Source organism: Misgurnus anguillicaudatus, chromosome 18 (genome assembly GCF_027580225.2).
Source record: "Misgurnus anguillicaudatus chromosome 18, ASM2758022v2, whole genome shotgun sequence".
NCBI classification, from domain to species: Eukaryota; Metazoa; Chordata; class Actinopteri; order Cypriniformes; family Cobitidae; genus Misgurnus; species Misgurnus anguillicaudatus.
This window is the reverse complement of record NC_073354.2, coordinates 25,266,459-25,294,453: the sequence shown is the minus strand read 5'-3', so window position 1 is coordinate 25,294,453 and position 27,995 is coordinate 25,266,459. Positions and strand designations below refer to the sequence as shown.

Sequence of the window (27,995 nt, the reverse complement as noted above, 5' to 3'; positions counted from 1 at the left end):
CCTGTTTTGAAAGCAAACAGTGGTTTGATGAGAAAATTTTTAAAGCATGAACAAAAATGGCAGTAATTTAGCCTTCAGCCAAGTAGCTTATAAATAGGTCAGGTTCAAATGTTTACCCTTACTGACATTAATGCATTTATTTTTTTAGGCCCAACGGTGATGTCATAGGCATGCAGTGGTAAAATGTAGTGAAACTGTCACAGTCGTGTGTGTGTGGTTGTGTGTGTGTGTGTGTGTGTGTGTGTGTGTGTGTGTGTGTGTGTGTGTGTGTGTGTGTGTGTGTGTAATTGTATGGGTTCGCACAGCTGTGGTTTAACTGTGGCTTTTGTGGTTTGGCCTCAAGAGTAGGTTTTGGGTTGGGGGTTAGGAATTGCAGTCTGACAGTAAAAGTGGCAGGTGGGGCAGGTGTACGATGTGTGTTTATGTATGGCTGTTTGTGAGGTTTTGCAGAGTGTGATGTTTGAAACAGCTGAACGGTGATGACTATGAAGCAGATTGCATTTAAGGCTTTGTTATGGCAGTTTAAGATTAATGATCTTGGGCAAGTTAGTCTGTGCAGCGTAGGGATGATTTCAGTTTCCTGTCTCAGTGTACTGTAGTCTGTATTAGATGACATTTGAGTCTTCTGAGCCTTTTTAGGTACAATAAGTTGTGTTATACCTTATTAATAGACTTAAATGGATAGTTGCTGTCATTATTTCCGCACCCTTATGTTGTTTTTAACCAGTATGAGTTTCTGTTTAACGCAAAGGAAGATATTATGTTAAATGATTGTATGCACACATTTGACGGTACCCATTGACTTTCATAATATTTGTTGTTCCTACTATAGTACTCAATGGGTACCGTTAACTTTGTGCTTGCCATCATTTATTAAAATATTTTATTTTGTGTTGAGAATAAAGTAAGTCATACAGGTTTAGAACAACATGAGGGTGAGTAAATGATGACAGAATTTTCTGACTAAAATAAAAATGTCATTACTCCCTTGTTGCAGTGACTGGTGTAAGGATTGGCACTTTACAATTCTGTAGACATATTTATTCACCAGATTTGTTACATATTTGTTGCGTGAGTTTTCTCATTACGCTCATTGGAAGAACCAGAAGTGCCAGGAATTAAATGGATTAGAAATTTTGTTGGGATATTATAAGGGTTATTCTCACGAAATCCAGAAGCATTTAGAAGATTTTTTTGCACATATAAGATTAAGGTCTGAACTTACTATACCCATTATTTTTAGAGGATTTAAAAAATATTTCCTATAGAATTATTTACTTTTTTTAGATTATCAATATCTTCAATTATCATTACCGCAACATGATATTACATTAAATATATGCATTTACAAACTCATGTTTTGGTAATGAGAACTAAAAAGTTGTCTAAGTACTATTACAAACAAAATTTTTATCTGGAGAGAAAAAATAAGAACTGCTTACCTGGTAGCCATCTTGAGTGTCACAGTCAATTATGTCCCTTCCAACATTTTTTTTTTTGAAAATGTTAGTTCATTGAGGGCTTAAACAATGAAAATTGTTGCGGAGGATGAGAAAATTGTTCTTGGACACATTTATATTCCTTATTATTGTCTCTACATTTACCAATGATCACCAAATACCACATGTTTCGTTACTGTAAATGTATATAGTATAACATGCACTGAAGCTTTTTTATTTTTTAGATTTTTTAATTGTAAATATTTCATGTCAAAGAACCAAAATCCAGTCATGGACACGTTGCGGTAATGAAAATGTTCCCCTTAAATGTGAAAAAAACAATGAACTTGGTTTGTATGATGTCATTTGAAATCATGTGCAAAATATGCTTCTTATTTTGATACTCTTACTTTACATTTACTTTTTTTATCAAAATGTTTCATGACACCCCTTACGTCTAATTTTGCAGAATCACCCATAGGCTTTTGGCTAACTGACCTTCTCTTAAATGTGCACTTGACTGAAATAAAACAAATATCTCATTAAATGGCCCTGATTGTCCAGCAGAAATCCTTAGCAACACTGATATTTGGTAAGTTGTGCCAACATCCTCCAAGACCCCCCCTCACCCACCCGGTTCTATCGCCATGGTGATGGCACCTTCTCAGTCCTGGTAACCAAATGTGTTGTTCATTCCCAGGCCCTGCTCATGGCCCGTTTCCCGGTTTTAAAAGAGCTTTCTCAGGAGATGGGAGCACATACAGACACATGGAGATCCCAGTGGTTTAATCATCACTGCTAATATGCCAGAGTCTTAATATGGTCTGGCTGTGAGAAACTTCCACACCTCTCCAACTGTCTCATATATGCTTTCTGGTCTATTCCAGTAACCTTTTATTTTTCTGATCTCATAAGGGTGGAGTTTGTTTTTTATAAAACATGTGTCTGACCTTGAGTTGTGTCAAGACTGGGAGGAGGTTTAATCATGTCCAGACCCTGTTTATGCAAGCTGCTGAATTAACAATGTTTAATTGGGGTTTTATCCCGTTCCAGGAACATTGTTGGAGTAGCTTATAGGGTTTGTTAATATGTCTGGGCTGTTTGAAATCATTTGGATGTGTTATGGCTGTGGTCTAGAGTTGAGCTGAAAGGGTACCTGGACTTTAAAAATGCTTTAAAACTTTATACCTTCCTTCTACTTCTAAAATCAGTTGATAGAAACACATTAAGGTCGCCATGAAACTGATTTAGCGATTGTCTTCTTTTTTGTATTGTGATGTAAATGAGAAAAAAATGTAGGGCGGGACTTGACTTAGCCCATCTCCAATCAGTTCTCAATGGACAATGTGGCTAATTGCCAATCGTTGAGATTTTTCTCTAATAGCCCCCCCCCCCCCCCTTGCGCCATTCCTCATGACAGAAAGTGAAGAGAGGTTAATGTTTTTGATTTTAAATATGAGTTCATATGAGTTAAAAAAAAATGAAGGGCACAGATAAGTCATAAATAAAAACACTATAATATTTCAATTTCATGGCGACTTTAAAAATTTTCATAACTGTGCGTTCACACCAGACGCGGAAGAGGCGGCAAAAACATGCTATTCGCTTGACGCTTGAACATTTTGAGTTTACTCGCTTCATTCGTGCATGAAATTCTAGTCATTTGAGACATTCTGGCGTAAATTCGCTTGTATAGCTCAAATTTAGTAAACTTACCAGATTGTTCGATCTCCTCACTCACTTTCTTCCAAACAAGATCCTTTTAATTCCTGTAAAAGTATGAAGATGTCTCGTGTAGCGATGATGATTGTCCTGCATTGTTGTTTAGTTTTTCTGCCTTTGCTCGCTTCCTATAATCACGTCCCTGCTAGATCAAGCTCCTGATTGGTTAACGGGGCGCGAAAATCCGCCAAAGTTCCCATTTTTCGACTTGCGCAAATTGAGCGTTGCTGCGTGATCCGTGGCATCAGTGTGATTGCTCCATTCGCGCTTACCGTGCGGCAGGATGCCTATTTGCGTCTTTGCATTGACTTAACATGTAAATCACCCGCGCTTGCCGCCTCTTCTGCGCCTGGTGTGAATGCACCATTACTTTAAATAATCCCAGCATGTAATACTTATTTTAAGCTGTAGAGGCCACCATTATGATACTGGATACTTTAGTTTTTTTATGTAAAAAAGTTTTTCTCCCACCTGTCCAATCGTCTTTGTTTTGATCATCTTTCATTTGTATGTTTTCTGTATTGTTTATCATTTGTTACTCTCTGATTCATATTAAAATGACCTCACTGTAGCGTTAATACAACATTAATTGTAATGCAAACAAAATGGCGACCTACAAGTGAAAGATTTCTTCAAAGTTTATGAAAACGATGACATTTCTACTGTTTTTAATTTCAAATTCATATAGACATCCCTAGTATGAATCTATTAAGCCATAAATGTGGTGTGATTCTATTCGTGGTACCCTTTAAGAAGTCTAGATGAAAAAATAATGTAGCATTACAAATGAGACATAACTCAATTATTCTTGAATGGAAATTTGGGCATATTCTGTCCGTCTCTATGCATCACTGCAAGTTCACGTTCCTTTATATAAAAAAAAGTGTGCCAGATGTCTTGTTTGCTATTATCTCTAGGTGGTGTATAAGTGAAGAGGTCATGGAAACACGTTGATGTTGTCCAGGAACTCTTGATTTGTTCGGATCAAAGCTACAGCTAAAATCCAGGATTTATTTAAAAAATCTTGCACTATAAACAATTCATTTGAAAGTATGACTCAACCGTGCCGCTAAACTATTTGTGACCTGAAGTACCTTTCAAACATTTACATCAAAAACGTATCTCATTATTTTCAAGTGTGTCATGACCCAAGAGCAAATACTAGTGACGGTAAGTTATCAGAATTGACCCGATTTCTTTTTCCTTTTTCCAGTCGAGTGCGTTTCGGAGGCAGCAGCGTATGATAAAGAACAGAGAGTCTGCATCTATATCTCGGAAGAAGAAAAAAGATTACCTGCTAACGCTGGAGGCCCGTCTGAAGTTGGCATTGTCAGAAAACGAAAAGCTAAAAAATGAAAACGGCACATTGAAAAATCAACTAGTGGGATTGATGAATGAGGTTGGTGTCCTTAATTTTGACTATTTGATCTTATGAGATTGTAATGGCATTAGTGGCAGACCCAGATGGAAATTGACATAGTACATAGTATTCAAAACCAGATGTTTGAGAATATTTTGTAATCAAGTCGCATGTTTGTTTCAAAGATTTTAGGGTTGAGTTTTTCCGCTATTTAATGACTATAAAATGGGTTGTTTTCTTGCTTTGTGGTCCTTTTTTACGTCATCTTTTTTCTGGTCTCTTTAGAACTGTGCACTGAAAGCAACAGCTCCCAAACGAAGAGCCGTGTGTCTTATGGTGGTCCTGGTCTTTTTGATGTTTAACCTGGGTCCAATCAGGTGCATTTGATTATTCATACTACATCAGTATTTGAAATTGTGTCTGGTTAGAAAGTGCTTACCCTTTGTCATTGTAGGGAGAAGGAGAATATATTAAAGATTTATTAAACAAAGGCTTTGTTTTGTGTCCCACCCAGTCTGCTTGGTGGAAACCAAGGGTCCACTTTTCCCGCAACCCCTGCATCCAGTGGCCGACACCTGCTGGGTTTTTCCCCAGAGTCAGAAAGAAACACAGAGTCAAACATGCCTGAGACCGATCCCGCTAATATTGTTAACAGGTAATGCTATTCCATAGGTTCTGCATTTGCCTAAATATCCATTTATTCTCATTGCTGTGTGGGGCCGGATGCACCTGAGCCCCTTACCTATCAGACCGTTTATTTTAAGAAACACGACAGCAGGTGCTGAGTGACTCTGTCCAAATGTCTACGTAAGACAACAAGGCTCTGTTCTCGCTTCTGTCCCGCACACGAGTTTAATGTAAAGAAAACAGGCAGCTAAGTAAGTAAGTTGTTGTTTTATGTGCCCAGGGAAATGTTTTGAAAGGTGATTCTGGGTTTATGTATCCATACAAAATTGCTTCAACAACATGACATTCCCAGTACTTTAAATTCCTTAAACAAAAAGACAGATATTTAAGGAAATGGTTACCTGTGTCTTTGTTTTCTCAGGCATTTATCAGTCAGGCCTAGTTGAATTTGAGTCATTTTACTTTCATGGATCTTTTTTTAGGGTGAAACTTTTTGTCTTTGTTATTTTTTTGTAAAAACTGTTCCTACACTAAAATATGATCTATTTCTACAAACCGTGTAATTTGTATCTTTAAAAGACTTTCTGAGGCTATCCGGGGGAACAGAGCAGGAAACGAAATTATGTAAATCAGCACTGGAAAATAGATGCACACGGATGCAGACCCAGATGTTTTATTTGTCATGGGGAGTTCATGGACACCTGCATGAGTTTCCTGAGTTTATTAGATCACAGGTCACGTGATGCTTACTTGCTTTTGTGTCATTCATTGGCATCAAACATCATCGCTGCCTGTCTCCCTGTCCAAGTCTGGATCTGTCTATTTGGTCCTTTCCAGCGTTTGATCTATGAAAGGCTTTTTTAATGTAAATAATATTAAGAGCAGTTTAGTCTACTGTCCAAATTTATTTAAAGACTTTAGGCTTCAGAACAAACTCCAGTAGATCTCCCACATGCGTTTCCTTTTGCCATGGGCTGAGTTGATCTGTGTCAGGAAATATTGTGACAATTAGATCCAGCCTCCAAGTGCTTCGGGCTTTCTCGCTCATTCCCAGCCAATGTGACATTTCAAAGGCCAAATGTTTTCCTCTCAGTATTATAGTTTCACAAAGCCAAGAAAGTAAGGTCCTGTTTACATTAGAACATTTGCATTTAAAACGATCCTCGTCTATACCATCATTTCAAAAAATATCTTCATCCACACTATACACGACCATAAACACATAAAACGATAATTCACGCACACTGGGCATGTGCATAAAAGTGTAAATAACTTATTACTTTAATAATAGCTTACCTTTATCTTCGTCATATTGGCCTTCAATCCATTACAACGACCTATATATGACGTTTAAAATTACAGGTTGTTTTTCATAATGAGCTTAATAAATTGAAACAAAACAAAAACAACATTACAACAATATTCAAACCCAACAATACTTAAACAACTATAAAACAGACATTCTCTATGAGGATACATGTTAAAGGATTAATCAATTTTCTTAAAAAAAGATAATTTACTCAGCACCATGTCTCCAAAATGTTGATGTCTTTCTTTGTTTAGTCGAGAAGAAATTATGTTTTTTGAGGAAAACATTCCAGGATTTTTCTCATTTTAATGTACCCCAACACTTAACATTTTTAATGCAGTTTAAAATTGCAGTTTCAAAGGACTCTAAATGATCCCAAACGAGGCATAAGGGTCTTATCTAGTGAAACGATTGTCATTTTTGACAAGAAAAATAAAAAATATGCACTGTTAAACCACAACTTCTCTTCTTCCTCCGGCTGTGTGACGAGCCAGCGCGACCTCACGTAATTGCGTAATGCCATGGAAGTGTATATGAAACACACATTTGCGGACCATTTTAAACAATAAACTGACACAAAGACATTAATTAGTATCATTCAACATACAACAATGTGGGAACGGTCCTCTTTCTTCACACTTGTAAACACTGGGGCGTAGTTTCGCATACGTCATCCGTGACCTCTTGGCATGATGAAGGATTACGTGAGGTCGCGCTGGCGCAGCACAGGACCGGAGATAGACGAGAAGCTGTGTTCAAAAAGTGCATATCTTTCACTTTTCCAGTCAAAAATGACAATCGTTTCGCTAGACAAGACCCCCACGCCTCATCCGGGATCGTCCAGAGTCCTTTGAAACTGCAATTTTAAACTGCATTAAAACTGTTAAGTGTTGGGGTCCATTAAAGTCCATCAAAATGAGAAAAATCCTGGAATGTTTTCCTTAAAAAACATAATTTCTTCTTGACTGAACAAAGAAAGAAAGACATCAACATTTTGGATAACAAAAGAAAATGGACTAATCCTTTAAAAACAATCTGATAGCATTTATCATTTGTTGGTTGCACTAAGTTTTCTATTTTGGGCAAAACCTCTGTTGCAAACCTCCATTTCCCTAAATAAAAATCACTTTCACATTGAAAATGATGCGCTGTCACGTTAAAACCAGCTCTTCGTTTACATAAGACTCCGTCTATGTTCATTTATACAGCAGCGCAAGCCTGTTTACGAACGACTCTGTTTATGAGGGTCGAAAACGGTGGCGTAGTCTAAATTAACGGTGTAAACATGGCAAGAGTAATGTGTTTTAAAACGTAAACGCAATAGCAAGCTCCGGTCACTTGCATTAGCTGTTTAGGGGCAGATTGTACACCAATATTTATTTGAGGCTATTTTATTGATGTCATGTTAGAGTTCACTATGCATTAATCACTTGTAAGTTGACAAAAAAATACTATCTTGGCTATAGTACAAATCTTCATTGAAATGCTTTTATCTCTTTATTTAATGTTTTTAATGTTGTTGTCTTATTATAGGTTGGAGGACGTGACATCAGAGCAGAAGGCTTTGATGGTGGTAAAGAGGGAACCTCTCTATTTCCGAGCTCCAAACCTTTGCCAGCCACCCGTCAACAGGACCAAGTGCATGAAGTCAGTACCGATGACATATAATATTCAGATGTGCATTTAATGGTGGCCAACTGTGTGATGAACCAAAAACAATTATGCTGTCTTAACAAAATGTAGTAATAACTTTTGTCAGTTCTCATCTATAATATTCAGTCTGTATTTGTCAGTATCTGGCAGTGATAAAAATCAAAGCGACAGTAAAATTGGCAGTGAAATTTTAAATAGCATCCACAGCCATGTAGCGCAAATCCATAAGATTGTATTTCTTGTTGGCCACCACACAAAGTCATTTACATAATTATTCCTGATGTTACTGTTCGACATCTGTCCCAAACTGAGAAGTCTCTTCTCTGCATCACTATAGGCTAGCACATGAACTGAGGGGCTGGGTACATCGCCATGAGGTTGAGCGCACCAAAACCCGTCGTATGAGCAACACCCAGAACAAGGGCAGAACCATCCCGGTATGAGCTATCAACGTGTTTTTTCTTTTATTCATGCCAATTTAAATTAATGTGATTTTTTTTTCAATTCAAATGGATAGTTCACCCCAGTCAGTCATTAATAATCACCATTATTAACCTCCTTTTACTATACCTGTTACTTTTGAAAAACAAATGGAGAAGTTATGTAAATATTGGAGATTTTGAAAAGCACCATAAAAGTGACTTTTGTATGACTTATAGGCTTTCTGAAACCATATAATAGGGTTATGTGGGTAATCAGACTGTAGTTTTCCAACCTTTTTGCCAAAACACACAGTCATGGTCACCATTGGCATTCGTTGTATATAAAGGCAAGTTGGATATTCTGCTATAATGTGTGCTCCACAATATAAAGTCAGTCAAACTGGTGTTAAAGGATTAGTCAATTTTCTTAAAAGAAAAATCCAGATAATTTACTCACCACCATGTCATCCAAAATGTTGATGTCTTTCTTTGTTCAGTCGAGAAAAAAAATTATGTTTTTTGAGGAAAACATTGCAATTTTAATAGACTTTAATAGAGCCCAACATTTAATACTTAACTCAACACTTAACAGTTTTTTTCAACGGAGTTTCAAAGGATTATAAACAATCCCAAACGAGGCATAAGGGTCTTTTCTAGCAAAACGATTGTCATTTTTGACAATAAAAATAACAAATATACACTTTTAAACCACAACTTCTCGTCTAGATCTGGTCGTGATGTGCCAGCGTGACCCCACTACGTCACCGCAATACGTCAAGAGGTCACAGAGGACGAACGCATAACTCCGCCCCAGTGTTTACAAGTGTGTTGAAAGAGGACCGTTCCTACGTTGTTGTATGTCAACTGATACTAATTAATGTCTTTGTGGCAGTTTATTGTTTAAAATGGTCCGCAAATGTGCGTTTTATATATGTAACACGTGACCTCCCTACGTCACTACGCATTTACGTTAGGTCGCGCTGGACCGGACCTTGACGAAAAGTTGTGGTTTAAAAGTATATATTTTTTATTTTCCTTGTCAAAAATGACAATCGTTTCGCTAGATAAGACCCTTATGCCTCGTTTGGGATTGTTTAGAGTCCTTTGAAACTCTGTTGAAAAAAACTGTTAAGTGTTGAGTTAAGTATTAAATGTTGGGCTCTATCAAAGTCCATCAAAACGAGAAAAATCCTGCAATGCCTTCCTCAAAAAACACAATTTCCTCTCGACTGAACAAAGAAAGACACCAACACCCTGGATGACATGGTGGTGAGCAAACCATCTGGATTTTTCTTTTAAGAAAATAAAATATTCCTTTAAAATCGATAATTTTGTATGAAAGATTATTGTTGCGTAAACTATTTTTTTCTGTTCATTCACTATGTTTTATATAGTATTAAAATTCACACCCTTATCAAAGAGACACCTATAGGGTTTGAAAGGTTTGAGACGGTGTCCAGTAAAGTGACTGAAGTGCATTATTTCTGACCTAAAGTATGACCTATTGCATACCTTCAACCCAGACACAAACAGCTGAGAAGCACCAGGATTTGGCACAGTTTATTTTTTAAAATAGGTTGTTGTAAATGTTTACATTAGGGATGAGATCTCTGTTTTCCTCCATCCCTTTTTCTCCTTTAACTCAGTTCGCATCGACCGCTCACTATAATCCAGTAGTAGTCTTGGGAAAGTAAACAGCCCTCTACCCCAGTCAGCTTAATCATTCTGTCTTTTCTCTCCCAGACCGGTTTCAGTTTTTTTTACAGTCCCGTCTGTTCTAATCGAGCGAGTCTTAACATTTTTTTTAGTTGCTTCTCATCTGTCTACATTGGACTTTGGTGCTTTGGAGATGTGCATTGGTATAATTCTGCAGTATATGTGACTTGCTCAGAATAAACCTTTTTTCAAAAAATAATCATGTGAGAAATGTAACTAAAAATATTGATTCTTGGCAAATACCGCAGGACTTGGGTGCTTTCCATCAGTGTCAGTCTAGTTTAATGTGAAGCTGCACAGTTTTGCACCACACAGCCAGAATGAACTATAAGATTTGACTTGTTTGTTTTAGTAACTTAGCATTTATTTTTATCAGTTATTGTGAGGCAAGTTGGATGGACAGTTTGTTATAATTTAGAGAAATATGTGTGCAGCAGGTTGATTGTTTGAAAGGCTGCCAGTGCCCAGTGTTTAAACCATCTGCGTGTTTGGAACTGCACAATGAGAATTTAGACAGATCTCTTAAAGGGACAGTTCAGCCAAAAATGAAAATCCTGCCCCTCATGTTGTTCTTAATTTGTGTATGAGTTTTAATTCTTTTAAACACAAAAGAAGATATTTTGGTAAAGCAATGATGGTAAGCAAACAGTTGATGGTACCCATTGACTTCCGTAGAAAAATTAATTCTGTGGAAGTCAATGGGTACCGTCAACTAGGACTGTGACAATAAATCGCGTGTCTAATTAAAAAGACTTGTCTGAAATCGATTCTGAATTGCAAAGTTGCGATTCTGTGTTTCATGCGCAGCTTGTGCGTGCACTACGTCGTTTTGGACAGAAAGAAGTTCTTATCAATCTAAAATGATTATGAGTCTGAGTCTTTTTTAACGTGCATTTTAAAAAAGCAACACTTGTTAAACAAAATCATTCAAAATATTTTTTATTATCATGAAAATACCTGAAACAATTTGATGAACGGTGACATAAATGTTCTTCTAGACATTTCCAGGAATAGGGAGTATGCGTTGACATCACTTTTCCACATGACCATGTCAGATCTTGCCTCGTCGAGTGGCAAATATTTATCAAAATGGCTGGTTTTCATAGCGACTGCTGCGAAAATGCCAGTAAAACTGACTATTATCAGCTTAAATTGAATTTAGTTGGACTTAATAGCAGAGGTTGACAATACTTAGTTACATTAGTTACATTTTCCAAGCAGCTGTGGTTTATTAGGGTGTTTTTGTATTGGGAAAAAATTTACTTAGCATAGAATCATACTGTGTATTCTTTAACATTGCATATTAAAATGTATTTAATACCTAATTACATTAAAATTGTGTAATTTTACTTGAGTAAAAGTACGTTGATGTACTTAAATATTAAATGTAAAACAAAAACTTGTATTTATGAAATGTAATAGAGTAACAATATAATAATATGCTTTGGAATGTATTTTTTCAAAGAAAAACAAGAATAAAATACAAATACTTGAAAAAATACTTCTAAGTAGAAAGTAAACCCTCTGCTTGATAGTGACCCTAGCAACTTGTCAGCCCATCTGTGGTTTGTGGACATTGGCATGAACGATCTATTTACTTCTCCTTTCGTTTTTTTTTTTCAGTCTGTAAAACAATAGCTCCGAATTCTTGTTAATCTGTTAGTACAGTCTATAGCAAAACAGCTGTTTCCCATTTAGACACGTTTTCACCTTGTTTTTGCTGATTTTATACTGTACACTCATTCTGTCTTTTGCCACTCAGTTGCCGTAACCGCAGGCACTTTCGCCGAAGGTGACGTCACGTGCATACCCTCTATAGTGTTTGTAATGGTACTTTTTCTGTGACACAATTGGAGTTTCTGCACGAGAGCACCCTCTGCCTTTTGGATGTGCTGTGATTTCACCATAATTCATTAAAATTCAATCATTGAATTGCCCTACTGTGTGTTTACCATCATTTATCAAAATATCTTTTTATTTCCAAGTTGCTTATTTATGTAAGTTTCTGGCTCTGTAATAGTGCACATTTTTGAAGATGTCAGTGGGGAAAGAAGCACTGTATCAACCTAATACATGCTGACAGGGGTCATTGGGTGTAGACTTCGAAGAACACGCAATTTTACACAAACGTGTGTGTGCTCTAATGTTCTTTGATATATTTTGGAAAAACATTGTAACTGTATCATTTTGTTTGTCCAACAGAAAACAGCAGATAAACAGGTATCTCCGATAGTGACTCAGGTCCAGTACACGGATACTTCCGACAAGTAAGTTCCATTCATCTCGGAGTATGAATAAATTGTGGCAATTATGATTTATTAATATACAGGTTAATTGCCTGTTTGTTCATTAAATAATTTTCACACATTGTTGTGATTATTTAAATTAAATATTTTGCAATGTTTACCTGGCAGTAAATATTAATACACATAACACATTTTTTTAAAAAGTAATTATTAAATGAATATATTTTTCAAAAACTGAAAACCAGTAAAAATTAGGTTTTAAATAGTAGCCAACCCTACTAAGGTAATATTAGTACTGTACCACATGTCTGTAGTGACTGCAAAAAAGGAAATTCCTTACAGATCCTTAAGAATAGCATCTTTCACTTCCCTATATTTTGAATTGGTGTTTTGGAAATTTATGTTTTACCTGGCAATTCATAAAGCTTATCAAAATTTTGCAGCTTTTTTTAAATTCTGTTTTTCCACTGTATTAAATGCTTTGCAATGTATTGCGTTACACTGCTACATCTGATAATGTCTCGTTTATACAGCCGCTGCAGCTCCCCCTTGTGTTTTTTAGAGATATATGCAATCATTGTGGTGATCTGAAATCATCGCGATGAGGTCAAACAATTGCGATGAGACGATTATTTAATTATTGTGAAAGCTCTAGTATGAACGTTACATGTGTATAAAATGTGTGAGGAATTTCATGCATTTTTTCCAAAACGTGACCCTGGACCACAAACCGGTGTAGCAATAGTCAACAATACATTTTATAACTCAAATTTTTTCTTTTTTTTATGTGTGTGTATTTATTATTAGTAATAGGTGTTGCTAAGGGCTTCATTTGGACAACTTTTAAGGCTCAATTTTCTCAAAATTTTGATCTTTTGCACCCTTGAATTCCAGATTTTCAAATAGTTGTATCTAGATCAAATATTGTCCTATAGTTGTTTAATATTGTCCACAAATCGTTTTTTAGCCCTCTGTAATTCAGAAGAAACAGTTTTGTTATTGTTAAGTTCACTTATATTATTCCAGCCATGAACACTGTATGAAAAGTCAAGATTTTCCAACATTTTTGTAATCCAATTTCCCATTTTCTTACTTAATATTCAGTATGTTCCTGGATTAATTTTGCACAATTTGTCAAAGCATGTTTTCAAAGAAAATTTTAATTTCTCATTTTGATTAAATATTCTTTTTGCATTTATTATAAAAGTATTCAAATCTTTGTGATCTCTAAGATGACTACAAAGTGTATGTTGCTGTTTTATATCTCAATATAAAACCAAATCTACCCTTTCAAATTCCTTTCTTTTACTTTGTCTGGGTGGGCCCACGTTTACTCTCACGCTGAATAAATCATATTTTTGGCTGCTCAAGTTTGTCTGACCTCGGCGGTGCATCGTGCCAAAACCTAGCATGACTGTCATTCCTGTTCTGCACATTGACAATAGGAAAAAGGCCACATTCACACAGGAAAAAGATGAATATCATCTTGAGATTCATGAGAACATTTAAGACTTGGCATTGCATCAGATACTGTTTTCATAAAAACTAAAACATTACAAACAGTCGTTTCATACCAATTCCATATGGTTTTAAATACAGTAGCCCTAATTCAAAAGCTCTGCCCATTTGCATTAAATGTATTAAATGTTCAAATCCTTTTTAAGGGAGCTTATATAGTAGTGAAATGTAAATTTGTCTGTATCCTCTTTGTAGGATTCCTAGCAGTGAGTTGCAGGTGTACTACGCACCCCATCGCACCTACAATGACTTCTTTGATGAGCTCAACAGGAGGGGGGACACATTTTACGTGATCTCTTTCCGCCGGGTAAGTTGACTACCCTTTGCCTATCTGCCTATGTAACTGTGGCTATCTTCTTCGGCCACAGTCAATTACTTTTAAAGCCCACACAGCATCTTAAAGGCACACTTTTCACTACAACAAAGCATGTTATGTATAAAGCTTGGGGGGTCTTTTGAAACTTCTGGTTTGGCTGATTGTAAACCACTGTTTTTGTTCAAGGCAAAGCACGCACTGGTTTTCGTCGTTTTTTTTCTTGCCTGCGTTGGTTATGCCTCTATTAAACAAACATGGAGATGCGGATGCACTTTTTTTTACACTTGTTAAATAATTTACTTCGGTGTTATTCAAATAAGTCAGAACTTAAACTTATCTTATTGCGCATGACTGCAAGCATCCATGCTAATGGACGTTTCACAACTGTTGTTATTCTCAACCTGACTTGCCCTCATACACTTGGACGTCATTTATTTAGAGTCGGGCAACATTTGTAGTTATCAGGTCCCATTTGTTGTGTTTCTAGCACTAAATGCACGTCATTTTTCATCTTTGAATCTTTATTCTGCAAATGTTTAAAGCACTTTTACTAGTACACGTATTTTATCATCCCTTGGGAAGATGTTAATGATGTCGGATGACGTATTTACAAATTATACTTTGTTATGAAAGCAACACCACACCCAGACTGGGAAAAGAATAGAATAAACACATTAAAATGTACAAGTCTAAATATTACCAGTTTGCTTTGCAATGTGATGATGGACGCCAATTCTTCTTTCTGGCATTCATTGACCGCATTGGGAATCACAGTTTTCTTTTTTGTGAACATGACTCATGTTAGTGACTCATAATGTCGTTGTAAGCCTTATAAATCTTTTCGTAAAGCTCACCTCTGACATTTTGCTTTTTTCTATCGCTTGATTTAAAGATTTTTTAAATCAAAGTTGTCAATGCATTGTAGTCTTCATCAGTCTCAGCTCCATCTTAGAGAAGTTGAGGTCAGAAGACATTTCGCTGGTTTAGTCATAGGAAGAAATGGCTGTTTTTGTTGTTTTATTTGGTCTCTAGGTTTCGTTCACTCTTTTGGGAAGTCTTTCACAACATTCTCCCACCGCCAACCGAACCCTCCTCAGATCCCGACCTTCAATGTTAACCAAGGTCATAGCCAAAAGAGTGTGGCGGCTGTGAAATGCTTGTCATTTGTAACCTTTTTTTATAGTAGATGAACCTTTGTATTGAATAATTGCTATTTTATCTGATGTTTGTTTGCTTGTTTTGGTTGTTGTTACTAAAGGATTTGGTAACAAAAATTAACCATCAAAAGGATAAACTTTTCGGTGTTGTATGGGGGGCCAGGGGGGCACTGCCCCCCCACACCAGAGCTAATTATGATTTTAATGAAATAGAAGTATAAGAATTCATATTTTATTTGTCTAATCTTAATATTTTAATAGGTAGACTAATGCTGCGTTTACACCAACCGCATTTCAGGCATCAAAATAGCGTCTACCTCGCCTAGTTTGCCGCTCGAACTGTTTGAATGCATTCCCGCGTCTAGAGCGAAGAAGAGGCAGGCATTTGACGCGCGTCAGAGGCTAAATCCGCTTCTTGTGGGAGGGGCAAGTGCTATGCGGTTGTCTGTTTGCAGGATGGCTGTTGTGATTGTGCATTTATCGAGAGAGTTACCGGTTTGTATTTGGTAACCTTACTATAAGGGGAAAATAAACGGCACGGGTCCATAAACATCACGTGACTCAAAAGTGGAATGGGTATTTAAAACTTAACCAGGTTGCCCAATGTCCTCACTGACACTCTTCCAAGCGAGGTCCTTTTTATTTCTGTCTCTATAGAAATAAGAACTTGTGTCGTATAGCTCCGGGTGACTGCTCACAGACAATATCAAGCCTTCATGCAGAATGAGTGACTCCGGGTGGGGCTGCCGCCACAGCAGCAAGCAGGCTCCTTATTGGTTAACGCGGCGCGAAAATTCGGCAAAGGTCAAATTATTCAACTCGGTCGCCAGCTGCAAATTTGCGTCAAATGCAAAACGCACAAAAAGCACCATTCGCGCGTACCAGCCATACGCTCAATTTGCGCTAGACGCGCGAATGAGGCGGAATTGCTTTTATCGTGCCGCGCCAAATGCCTCATCCGCGCCGTGAGACCTCCAGACACGTCTCACATTGACGTAACATTGAAATTACTTGCGCTTGACCCCTCTACCATGGCTGGTGTAAACCCAGGATTAGTAACTTAAAGCTAAAATAATTTTAATTAATTTAAACCATACTAAAAATAGAGCCTGACTAAATACCGCCGATTTGTCTCTTATATGAAATTTTTAACTATATTGACACCAGCCAACCCTTTATATCAGAATCAGCCTTTTTTTACTCCCTAATATCTGTATCGGCATCGAACCCCCCCAAAAAACATATTGGTCGAGCTCTACTTCAAAGCTTTGAAGCACACTTTGTCGCTAATTTTAAAGTATTGCAGTACCCTTGTATGCCAGAAGGTGCCCACAAACAGGAAACTCCGCCTATGGATATTTTCCACAAAATTCCTTAAAAGGAAATCGACCATTTATATAAGAGATAGAAGAGAATTTTAAGTGTTTCAGGTCATGCAGGACATCTGAGAGCAATCAAACATTGTAGGGGAAATTCAGTTTGTCTTTTTATATTATGCACTATATATCATTTCTTTTAATTAGTGTATTTATTTATTTTGGTTCCTGGGTTTCTGGGAATGTGAGTTTTTGCCTTTCTGATTTTACTTTTTTATTTTTAAAACGTCACTGCTGCGTGTGAGATGAGCCCTTGCATCTCTCTCTGGACTTTATATGCAAGCTTAGTGTTTAATCAATTTTTCCATCTGATCAAACTGTGTGAACTTTTGGAGTTGAGTTGCAAAGCTTCCCAACTGTGCTAGAGATGTTTCCATTGTCCTTAAGTAAACCGATCATAATATCCCCAGCTTGCAGCTCCCACTGCGCCTGTCACACTTTAGAATTGGCTGGAAGTCCCTTCACTGACCATGGGAGTACACTCTTAAAAATAAAGATGCTTAACTGGTTCTTCACATGCCATAGAAAATACTTTTTTGTTGTTTGTTTCTCAAAGAACCATTTAGTGAAAGGTTTTTTAAAGAACCATTTCTTTATACAATTTTATATTCTTCGCTAGCCGTGTTTAGCTCGCCTGCCTCTGTGTTGTTTGCTGTAAAGTGATACTGCTTCTCGCGATATCTGAGACTTTGCGAGACTGAAGGACACCGGGTCGGATACAGCGAAGTTGCAAGTGGGGTATTCTTCCTACAGACGGTAGAGGCGGGCGAGAGAGACTTCATTCGTCCGGTAATGAGTCATTTAACCATATACCGACTTACGAAGATGATTTATTAACATAAAAATGCTGCCTTGTGTCCCTTTAAGAGACTCTTAAAGGCAATTGTTTATATGTCAGATGGTGTGCAAAATGAACAGTGCATGCACAGAGACTAAAGCTTACTAACCCTTCTTTCCCCAAAAGACCTCATTGTCACATTGTGGTCAAGTTAGTCACTGTTGGCTGGGGGGAGAGATTTAGGGCCAATTGTGTAGCACATTTAATGGCCGAATAATAATGACCTATTTAGGGTTTTGTGCAGCTACATATCTGTGTTCAATCAATTGGACATTAATCTCTCTGTGCACTCCCTTTTCCGCACATCTTTAGTACAGTAACAACAGATGGTATTAAATGCAAACACATTCGATGAAGTCTGCACTCTGTGAGTCAAATAATCACTGATCTGTGACCCGTCTACCATTTGTCACGCAGACAGTGAGATAGATGTGTGTTATTACAAGCTTCGGGTCTTTTGGCCTTTATGGTTTCTGTCTTCAGCGGGTCTGTGTCTTGACAGGAAAACATCTCCGGTTGGTACAGAGTTGGACTGGCATAGACATTAGTGAATTAAGACTTCAAATTGTATTTTTTGCTTTGTATAGCAAGGTAATGCTGAGTTGTTGCTGTCACAGTTTTAAAATGAATTATTCCAACTTGTTCTTCTGTAGCATTCAGTGCTTTAAAGATGTATGCGATTTTTTAAAAATTATTTACGGGAGAATATAAAATAGAAAATCAATGCAAATATGCGAATTTGCACAAGGCAATGCAATGCTGCAAATATGCGGTACTCGCCTCACGCACCCGTTCAGACCACCAGCGACTTTCTTCCTGTGTGTCGCCCGTCTCTTTCAATGAGGTTGTTAGGAGGCATTTCTACGCCAGCGTTTTTAAAAAAAAGTTGCCAGCCAGCGCCAGCGTTTTTCATGATTTTCACAAAAGTTTAATGCCTTCCAGAAAATGTTCTTCTTCAAATATATAAACATACAATATACCAAATGAAAGAACAGACCCTCTGCTTTCAAACAAAAAAATACGTTTCATCCTACCTTCAGTAGTTCTTTTGTAATCAGCTTTTGAATATGGGTAGGTTTCTGCAAAAACACCACATTTTGAGCAAAAAGCAGAGATAATTTCATTTTTGTGACGTACTTTTCATAGAGATCCCATTCAGAGCGATCTTTAAAACAGACACGGACATGCAGCAGCTTGCCATAGGGCAATACTTCCGGTTTTAAGTTGCGGAAGGGCGCCACCTAGTGGATAATAGCGGTATTGCGGAAAGACGGAAATACTCGTCATTGGCGGGGAAGCGTTTTCTCTTGATTGACGAGATATCTCGTCAATGGCGGGGGAAATAAGTACCGACCATTGCTGTAACTGATAAGAGACGGGTGCCAAAAACTCCACTGCTTCGCTTCGGTCTCATTGGTAGTCGCTCTCAAAAGTTGATCATTATTCGCATAAAGTTTAACCTTTGTCAACTTTGTCGCATCACTGGACACACCCACTTCCTATCGCCAACGGTCCCCGTCGCTCATGTTGCCGGAAGTAGCAGTGCTTCCATTGAAATGAATAAGATCATGTCGCTCTGCTACTGCTAGTTGTTGGTGGTCTGAACAGGGCATAAATCGTGTATTTCGCACAAGTGTTTGTATTCTCATTGAGCTACATTTGGAAAACTATAGATGTGGTTAAAAGAATAAAAATGTTGCATTTCTTGCATGTTCTTCAAGAATCAGACTGATACAGATTGATACTTCAGATTACACCCAGTGACCCATTTAATGTTACTAGCAATACAAAATCTTCTGCATGTGATTTGGTGGTTGTATAATAACTCTTCCTCTCTTTTGACAGGATCACCTCCTTCTTCCTGCCACCAACCACAATAAAGGAAGCCGACCCAAGATGTCTCTTGTCCTGCCTGCCATGAAATATAATGGTAAGATAAAAGAGTTGGGACATGTCTTATTTTCTATTTCAAATTAGCAATAATAATAATAATTCTTAATAGTATTCTCTTAGTATTTTCCTAGTGTTTTTTACTTCCACAGAAAAACACAACAGAAAGACATATTGTACAGTAATTTTATCTCATATTTCAAGCTAAAATTCAGACAGTAACAATAAATTCAGACAATAAGGTCCAAGTCATTAATAGTAGTTAATGCATTAGATAACATTATCTAACAATGAGCAAGAATACCATTATTTTGTCATGTGAATAATACCAATACAAATGTTCATTGAATGTTTATGTTAGTTAGACTACTCCAGCCACATATCAAAATGACCCCATGATGTACTCACCCTCAAGCACTTCTAGATACATATGTCCATCATCTTTCAGACGAACACATTTGGAGTTATTTTAGTCAATGTCCTTGGTTTTCTAAGCTTATAATGGGAGAAATTCAGGATCATGGAACAACTTCTGACTTTGAAGCCCAAAAAGTGCATCTATTCTTCTCAGAAGTAATCCACATGGCTCCAAGGGGTTAATAAAGGTCTTTTTTTGGATAATCAATATGATATTGTAAGAAAGATATTCAGATTTTAAATTGTATAAACTATAATAACTAGCTTCCATTAAAGGGATGGTTCAATGGTATTTCATGCATTCTGACTTATTAACACAGTTATAGAGTTGTTTCCTCCTGCTAAAAGTAAGCAAAGTGTCAAAAAAGCAGTTGGGCGTGTTACAGAGTATTTCTGTGCCGAATGCACTTCGCCAGGGTTTGTACAAGTTTTGGAAAGTTTTTTTCGATTACGGGTCCAGCTGACGTTTCAGGGGTTTTCTATACGTATCACTTCTTTTTATTGGCACTTCCCCCGAAAAAACCCCGCCCACCCGTCAATCAGCGGGAGACGCTAGAACTTACAAACATCACATCACGCGACAAGCTTTGTTTAATTTCAAAACTCAACAATAGCATGAATGAAGAAGTGTGTTTTTGGATGTAAGGAGAAGAAAGCCAGCCTTATGGAAACAATGGATATAGTTTATTATCCGGGATAGCAGCAAAGTTTTGCGTGTGTGTTTGATGCACTGGATTTCTTTGAAAAGTCTCAATCGGGTCATGAGTTGCATGCGGTAAGTAAGACTTCTGTCTTATGTTGGAAATAGGCGCGTGCATATTTTATAAATGACACGAACATGTAGTGAATCATAAGTTAAGCCGTGTTGTATAGTGTTGCATGACTCGTACTCGCTCCTCCCGCGGTAGTAACTCCTCCTTCTTCATTTTTTCGTACGTTATCGGAAAGAATCGGTAAAGCTAATCTTTCTTTTATAAATCTGATTAAACTAAAGACTCTTCTGAGATATAAAGGATGTAATACTACTCGATAGGAACTCCAGATTAACATCAAAAATGCAGAAACAGCGTGTGCTACGTGAGCTTTAACAACGCCATCTTGGATGATTCACTGCTGCAGTGCTTATTCAGCAGAAGCATTGCATGAGACACTATAGGTTATTTTTTGGTTTCCCCTATCGGCCAAGTCAAGCAGATGCTGATAATATACTTAATGTTATGTTACGTAATGTTATGCTCTGACTTTGAAGAAATCGTCAATGTGTTGCATGTCTTGGAACTGCATACGTAAATCATTTTATATTTCCACACACATCCTTCACTGAAAATTGCGTTTTCTTGCCCTTAGACCCATAGCTGTTTATGCCTTCGCTATGATGAGCTCACAGTCAGACTTTTGAAACCACACAGTCCTGCTGCTTCTGGTTACACTGCTGCTTATATTTTTGACCACTGCTGGGTCACAATAGCTGTGTCCAAAATAGCCTCATACCCTCATTTACTATTCACAGAATGCACCGGAGTGCATACAGCGAGCTGCAGGTAATTATTTGGTACACGAATCACAGTGGATGATGGGTAGCGGCTAGCCATTTGCGTGTGCGTCATTTGTACACTCGTTATTGTGATGCATTATGGGATTAAATGAGTGAACTTGATGTCTTTGTATATTCTGCTATAACTATTAAGCATAATCATGTCAATATAATCCCAGCACGCTGTTTGCATGAGATTCAACTAAATTTGACATCTTTGCGCTACAGCTCTTGTGTACTTGGAAAGTGACTGTGCACGCAAAGCTGCAATTGCGTAACATGTAAATTGCACTTAACTTTTCCAATACTTTTATTAAATTTCTATCTCTTCTTTTCTTGGCTGTTGTCACAGTATCAGATTCGATTACCGATGTACCGATCTCAAGAACAGTGACTAAGTGAAATGTGATATCAGACCTCGAGGGTGAACAGGCTATTGTTTGGCCCTTATGAAAGAAAAGAGTCTATTATGTTCTTTCTACTTGGGTAATGTTTTTGGTTTCTACAAGCGCTTAGATTATTCTTAAAGTATATTTTAACATCTCAAACCATGCCACTCTTATAATACAGCATTGCCATTGTGCAAACATGGTTTTATGTCAATAAACATCAGATTAACGTTCAACATAGTAAAATTCCTGAATTACCTTGTTGACATAAACCTGCTGGATGGTAAAGCTCGCTGGGTTTAGTGGTTTTGTAATCCAAATCCGTAAATTGCCTCTTGAGAGGAGCGCTTCGCAAAAGTGTGCATGGCGATGTAATTGTTCCAGCTCTGCCCTGTGTTCATTTAGCAATGCCTGTTCAAAGATGGCTTTCATTTGGTTTTCTTAACAGAACAACTTTTGGACAGCTCGGGACAGAAGTCTAGTTTTCAAAATTGCCGCCAGGTGTTTCTGTTCCCATTTTTCATGCTCAAGATGTTGTTTTTTCCACGTGTGATGCAAGAATGGAAGAAAACATTTTGTTTTGTTTTATTCTGGTTATTTTTGAAGTGGCCTGTTTCCATCTCGAAAACAACACAGAACAACAAAACAGGCGTTTTGCTTCATCTATCTTCCGTCAATTGAATTTTCATGTTTTGCATGAGTGTTTGGTTTGGAGTTGTTGCAGGGCCTGGCAGTGTCGATGCATTTTATTGTCTGTTCTGTTTCCCAGTCTTCACAGGAGTTCTTAGTCAGCATTCAAAACATTTGTGACCTTGAGAGATGATCGTAATCTGTCCTTGTTTGCCTTTGAGCTGCATATATTGTTAAATTCCCATCAATGAGAATGTGGTCTCACAAAGACAGCTTTAGTTCAAGCTTAGTTAAAGAGTCATTATTTAAGGAGTCGCTGCTGTTAGGTTTTCACAATTCACTCTTGTCAGAGGTCAGCTCGGTCCGATGGGAGACCTTCTAGCTCAAAGAAAGTTTGGCAGGAACCTCAAAGTCCAGCTTTTTGAAGTTTGCGCACTAATGACTCATCAGGAACTTATTCCAAACCCTTGAGTCCTTGTGTTTGATTTTGAATGTACTTTTAAACAATCTAGTATTTTAAATGGCATTTGGATATTCGGGCACATCCAAGTGAATTCCCCAAGCGAAAATCCTTCCATGAAATGATGGGAAAAATTCATGTACTGTTTGTGATGACATGTACAGCTGAGGGGTTCATGTCATTTTATTGCTGGTAGTGAAATACAGTTAGATAAATGAGATGACTGCTCTGAGATGAGCATCTGTGATGATTTCTACAGTCTTGTTGAGGGTATTTTGAACAGGTAGAGCAAGAAAGACATCTTCTCTAAATAAAACACAAAAACAGGAGTTAAGATCTTTGCATATTGGGTCCAAAATACTCACACATTAAAAAAATAAATATGACCTTGTGTTGTGTCAATCACACATATACACTGCCTCCAAAATGTCAGTTATAAAAAATTCAAATCAGATTCAGTTTTCTGCATTTTTCACATCCATACACTCTACAAATGTCTGGGTTATTTTTGACCCATAATGGGTAAAATTTGGACAGAACACATGCTGGGTTCAAAATAACCCAATGTTGGGTTGTTGTTATACAACCATGGATTATAATAACCCAATAGTTGGGTTAAAACAACCCAGCATTGGGTCAATTTTAACCCAGCGGTGTGTTTTGTCAAAAATTTACCCATTATGGGTCAAAAATAACCCAGACATTTTTAGGGGGCATGCACACCAAAGCTTTACGCCCGCGGCCGGCACATGTTTTCAATTGTTTCCAATGGAAGCAAGCGCGGCGTTTTTCAAAAAAGCCAGCAGCTAGCGTTTTTCTTCCGCGCTCACCGGTTTTTCAGCGCTGAGTGCCGAGAGTTGAAAAATATTCAACTTTGGGTGAAAAGCTCTGTTCATTAATGTCAGTTCTCACACGGCTGTCCAATCACAATGGAGAAGGGGCGGGACATCATCACAGCAACCAACCGGCTTGCAGCTTAAGTATCACAGGTACCAAAGCGCTCAGCTGACATTCGGCATCCTCCAGGCGTTTAAAGTTTTGGTGTGCACGCCCCCTTATGCTGCGTTCAGAACAGCCACGATAGAGGCGTCAAAAAATAGTTATTTCAATGTTAAGTCAATTTAAACACGCAATGACGTGCGCCTGGAGGTCTCGCGGAGCGAATGAGGCGTTTAGCACGGAGCGAATGAGGCGTTTAGCACGGCGCGGTAGACGCGATTACGCCTAGACGCATGAATGGCGCGAACTGAGAGTTGCCGCGGGAAATGCGCAAGTTGAAAAATTTGAACTTTGGGGGAAAACGCATCGCGTTAACCAATCAGGAGCCTGCTCAAGTAGTGACGTGATTACAGAAAGCGAGCAGAGTAGCAGAAGCCCCTCCCATGACGGGAATTTCCACGTGAATGTCTCAATGACTAGAATTTCACACGCGGATTTCACGCGCAAATAAAGCGAGTAAACTTAATGTTCAAGCGGCAAACTAGACGCGGTAGACGTGATTTTGACGTCTCGAACGTGGCTGGTGTGAACCCACAGTCAGAGTGTAGCAAGCTTTTGAAGATGTGTTTTGACACCAGAGCCACTGTACAGAGCAAACGCAGTTTCGAATGTGATTTTTACTGCATGACCCCCCTTGATACACGTTTGGGCTAGCTTTGTGTCGCAGTTGGGCAGAGTTTGCTGTGAAAACCAGGAAACCCTGTATACCATTAATTATACAACATTTTTTTTCTGATTCTCGTTTTTTCAGCCATGCAATATTACACCAGTAGCATCAGGGGAACCACTTCAACGTTTAGAAAGCATATAGTTTTAGCCCTTATGGGTATTTTTTTAGTTTTATGATTTGTTTTATTATTAAAATATAGGTTAGGCCACCATCACCACCAGACTTGTTGTTTTAAAAGTTTTAATGTCCATCCATATTTATTTTTCAATCTATTTTATTAAGATACAAACAGAAAATACAGGAAATATGTACAAAAAATAAAACATTAAATTTTCAGGACTAAATGTCTTCTTTAGGCACCGTCTGTGTTTAGTGTGACCTCTCTTGGCACTAAACAAATCTTGAGTATTTTTGAACAGAATGAAGTAAATAGACTAATTTCTTTAAAATTAGGATTTAATTTCATTTAGGTTTAAGAGATCCTGCAGTTTCCTGCTATTGCTCAAGTGGAAGAAGTTTAACCTAAAAACTTGACACATCAGTTTACATTTCTATACAGTTTTTAATATTATATACACATTTCCTGAATAATGATTATTTGTACCACTGACTGACCGTTCCATAACTATATCAGACAGATGAATGGGTAGATTTTGATGTTAAGAAGCTTACTATAAATCACTGGTTTTGAAATGATCATTGTGTGTGTGGAGCTGAAGCTGCGGTTTAACTGTTGGTATAATGCGTAAATCTATTCACCAGTTATGGCTGGAAAAAAGCTTTAGATTGACCTACCGTGATGCTCTCGGGCTTGTAAACTTTTATCGCGACTCAAGCGAATGAAACGACTGCTGTAAAAACAATGGAAATTTCCCGCTGACAACATGGATGTGAAGATGTGAAGATCTCCAATCCTTAAAGGATTGCAGATGATACAGTATCTGCAGGCTGATGGTACAAACCGTTGTGCTTTTAATAGTTTCCTCACAAAATCTCTACAGAAAATCTCTTGTCTGTGGCTGACAAGAGCCTTTTAGGAGTCTGTCAAAACATAAGAAAAGAAATTACATCCTGACCTTGTCTTTCAGGATCTGATTGAAGATGAAAGAGTCGACCCAAACCATGATTTATAGGTCCAGTCAGGAAGATCAACGCTTCAAAATGTCAATTTTTTGTTTGTTTAGTTTTTTCCCAATGATTCAAAATGGCGGATGATCACTCAAGAGATGGTTTACAAAAAGTCCTTAAAGGGATGGTTCACCAAAGAAATGAAAATTCTGTCATCATTTACTCACTCTAATGTTGTTATAAACCTATATAAATGTCTTCGTTCTGATACTATGGAAGTGAATGGGGCTCATGAACGGTTTGCTTTTAAACATTCCTCAAAATATCTTCTTTCGTGTACATCAGAAGAAAGAAATGTATACATGTTTGAACCAACATGAGCGTGGGTAAATGATGACAAAATTTTTATTTTTAGGTGAACTATCCCTTCAACCTCATTTTCCATCATGTGGCAGTCATCTGTTGTTTACTGCTATGTAAAAACAAAGTCTGGCCTGTGACTCTATGAATCATTTGTTTGAAGCAATCACAAAAATGCCTCTTTTCTGGTCACTCAGTATTTACCTGCATTCTCTCCACACACACAGACAGTCTGTGCGCACACTGTGTTACTGTATAATTACATTTCTCTGCATTTTCTCCTTACAGAAAGTGTCATAAAAGACAAAGAGTTCGAGGTGATGATGCAGATCGACTGTGAGGTCATGGACACCAGAATCCTGCACATCAAGTCATCCAGTATTCCGCCCATCTTGCGTGTCAATCAAACGGACGCAGACTCTATCTATCACCCGACCCCTAGCAACAGCCAACCCGCGACGCCGGTCGGTGTTCTCATGGGATCTTCTTAATCCAAGCAATTCACTGACAGCAAATAAATTGACGTTGTGAATTACCTTGTTGTTTCGCCTTGTCTGCCTCCATCTGTTGCCTGAGATCATTTTTTTGTTACTTGTGTGATGCGTAATACATTAACTATTCATTTCGAAAAAAAGTCAGTTTTATTTCATGGTTGTCTCATTCAACAGGAATATTTTCCGACAATGCCGATCAAAGTGGCATCTGGATTTATTATTGATTTAATTGTAACAAAGTACAGGTAGTACTAGTGTCTAACCACTTTTAATATGCCTCGAGTGACTTGGTTCAGATGCATATTTCGTTTATTTCTCTGTCATTTGTGGTAGCTGTCAAGTAAATCGTCTTTGATTTTGTTTGCACTGTGCTTGCTTAAAAACTGAAGTGAATATTTATGAAGTTACACATTTAAACTCATGTTTAATTTTACTATCCTCAAAGAATTTGCTAGCAAGCTTTTATTTTATAGATGTGGCTGTAGTTGATAGATTATTTACCCTTTTATATTAGCGAATTGAGCCATTTTGTGTAATCGAAAAAGTAATCTTGTCATTCAGGACACTGGCATATTTATATTTCCAAAGAGGAGTGTACAAAATAATATATTTTAAGGTGTTTAGATTATTATTCTGAGTGCGCCTGGTCTCTGTGGGTTAAATAATTTTAGGCTACAGTAATTCTAATAGGAAATAGCATTTTAGGGGGGGAAATGTGTAAAAAATAGTTTATTTGGATAAATATACATGCTTAATGTTTTTCTGTGTGACATTATTGCAGTTTAATGAGACCGAGCACTTGACAAATGTTTAAAACATGAGTAATGTTAATTTTTGTTTTCTTTTTCCTTATTCGCTGTATTCATAATTTGTGATTGAACAGTTGAAATGTTAATTTTTTATTTCATAAAGTCCTCTTTTCTCAAAAGAATTTTTTTTACATTTATTGTATTTAATTTCTGCAGTTTTGCAAAGATGTGTTGTTTATTTACACACATTCACAGAAATGAAAGCAATTTTGTAACGACACAAAGAAATAAACACTGGACAAATACTACAGCTCAAAGTTGCGTATTGTGTATCTTTTGTTTTCAGTTCTGAGCTCTCTGCAATTTTGTGTTTTGTAGGATTATGTCGGTATGAATTTTTCTCTCTGAAATTGAAGGTTTGTAAAATGAGAGGTATTATAAAGCGTTGATTATAGCTTTTTAAAAAGATAAGGATAAACTTAAAAATAAAATCTTAAACTATGTGAGATATGCATCTACACATTTAGACCTGTACATCTTTCTTCACTTTGAAAGAAACCAGCACCATAAATCTTCTTTAACTCGTATTTAATTGCAGTCATTTTCTTAGTCTGACAGTAATTTAGGTTTGTGTAA

General features: G+C 37.4%; 1 protein-coding gene across 1 annotated transcript in view; it reads left to right on the top strand.

Annotated features, from left to right (window-relative positions):
- Positions 1 to 27,676, top strand: part of atf6 (activating transcription factor 6) — a 43,193-nt gene extending 15,517 nt beyond the window's left edge. Inside the window, exons 8-16 of the mRNA XM_073856160.1 lie at positions 4,375 to 4,560; positions 4,807 to 4,898; positions 5,036 to 5,176; positions 7,991 to 8,104; positions 8,448 to 8,547; positions 12,451 to 12,515; positions 14,208 to 14,319; positions 19,545 to 19,629; positions 26,405 to 27,676. Coding sequence (XP_073712261.1) covers positions 4,375 to 4,560; positions 4,807 to 4,898; positions 5,036 to 5,176; positions 7,991 to 8,104; positions 8,448 to 8,547; positions 12,451 to 12,515; positions 14,208 to 14,319; positions 19,545 to 19,629; positions 26,405 to 26,607 — 1,098 coding nt within the window. The 3' untranslated portion in view covers positions 26,608 to 27,676. The remainder of the gene's footprint in view (positions 1 to 4,374; positions 4,561 to 4,806; positions 4,899 to 5,035; positions 5,177 to 7,990; positions 8,105 to 8,447; positions 8,548 to 12,450; positions 12,516 to 14,207; positions 14,320 to 19,544; positions 19,630 to 26,404) is intronic.
- Positions 27,677 to 27,995: the final 319 nt, after the last annotated feature.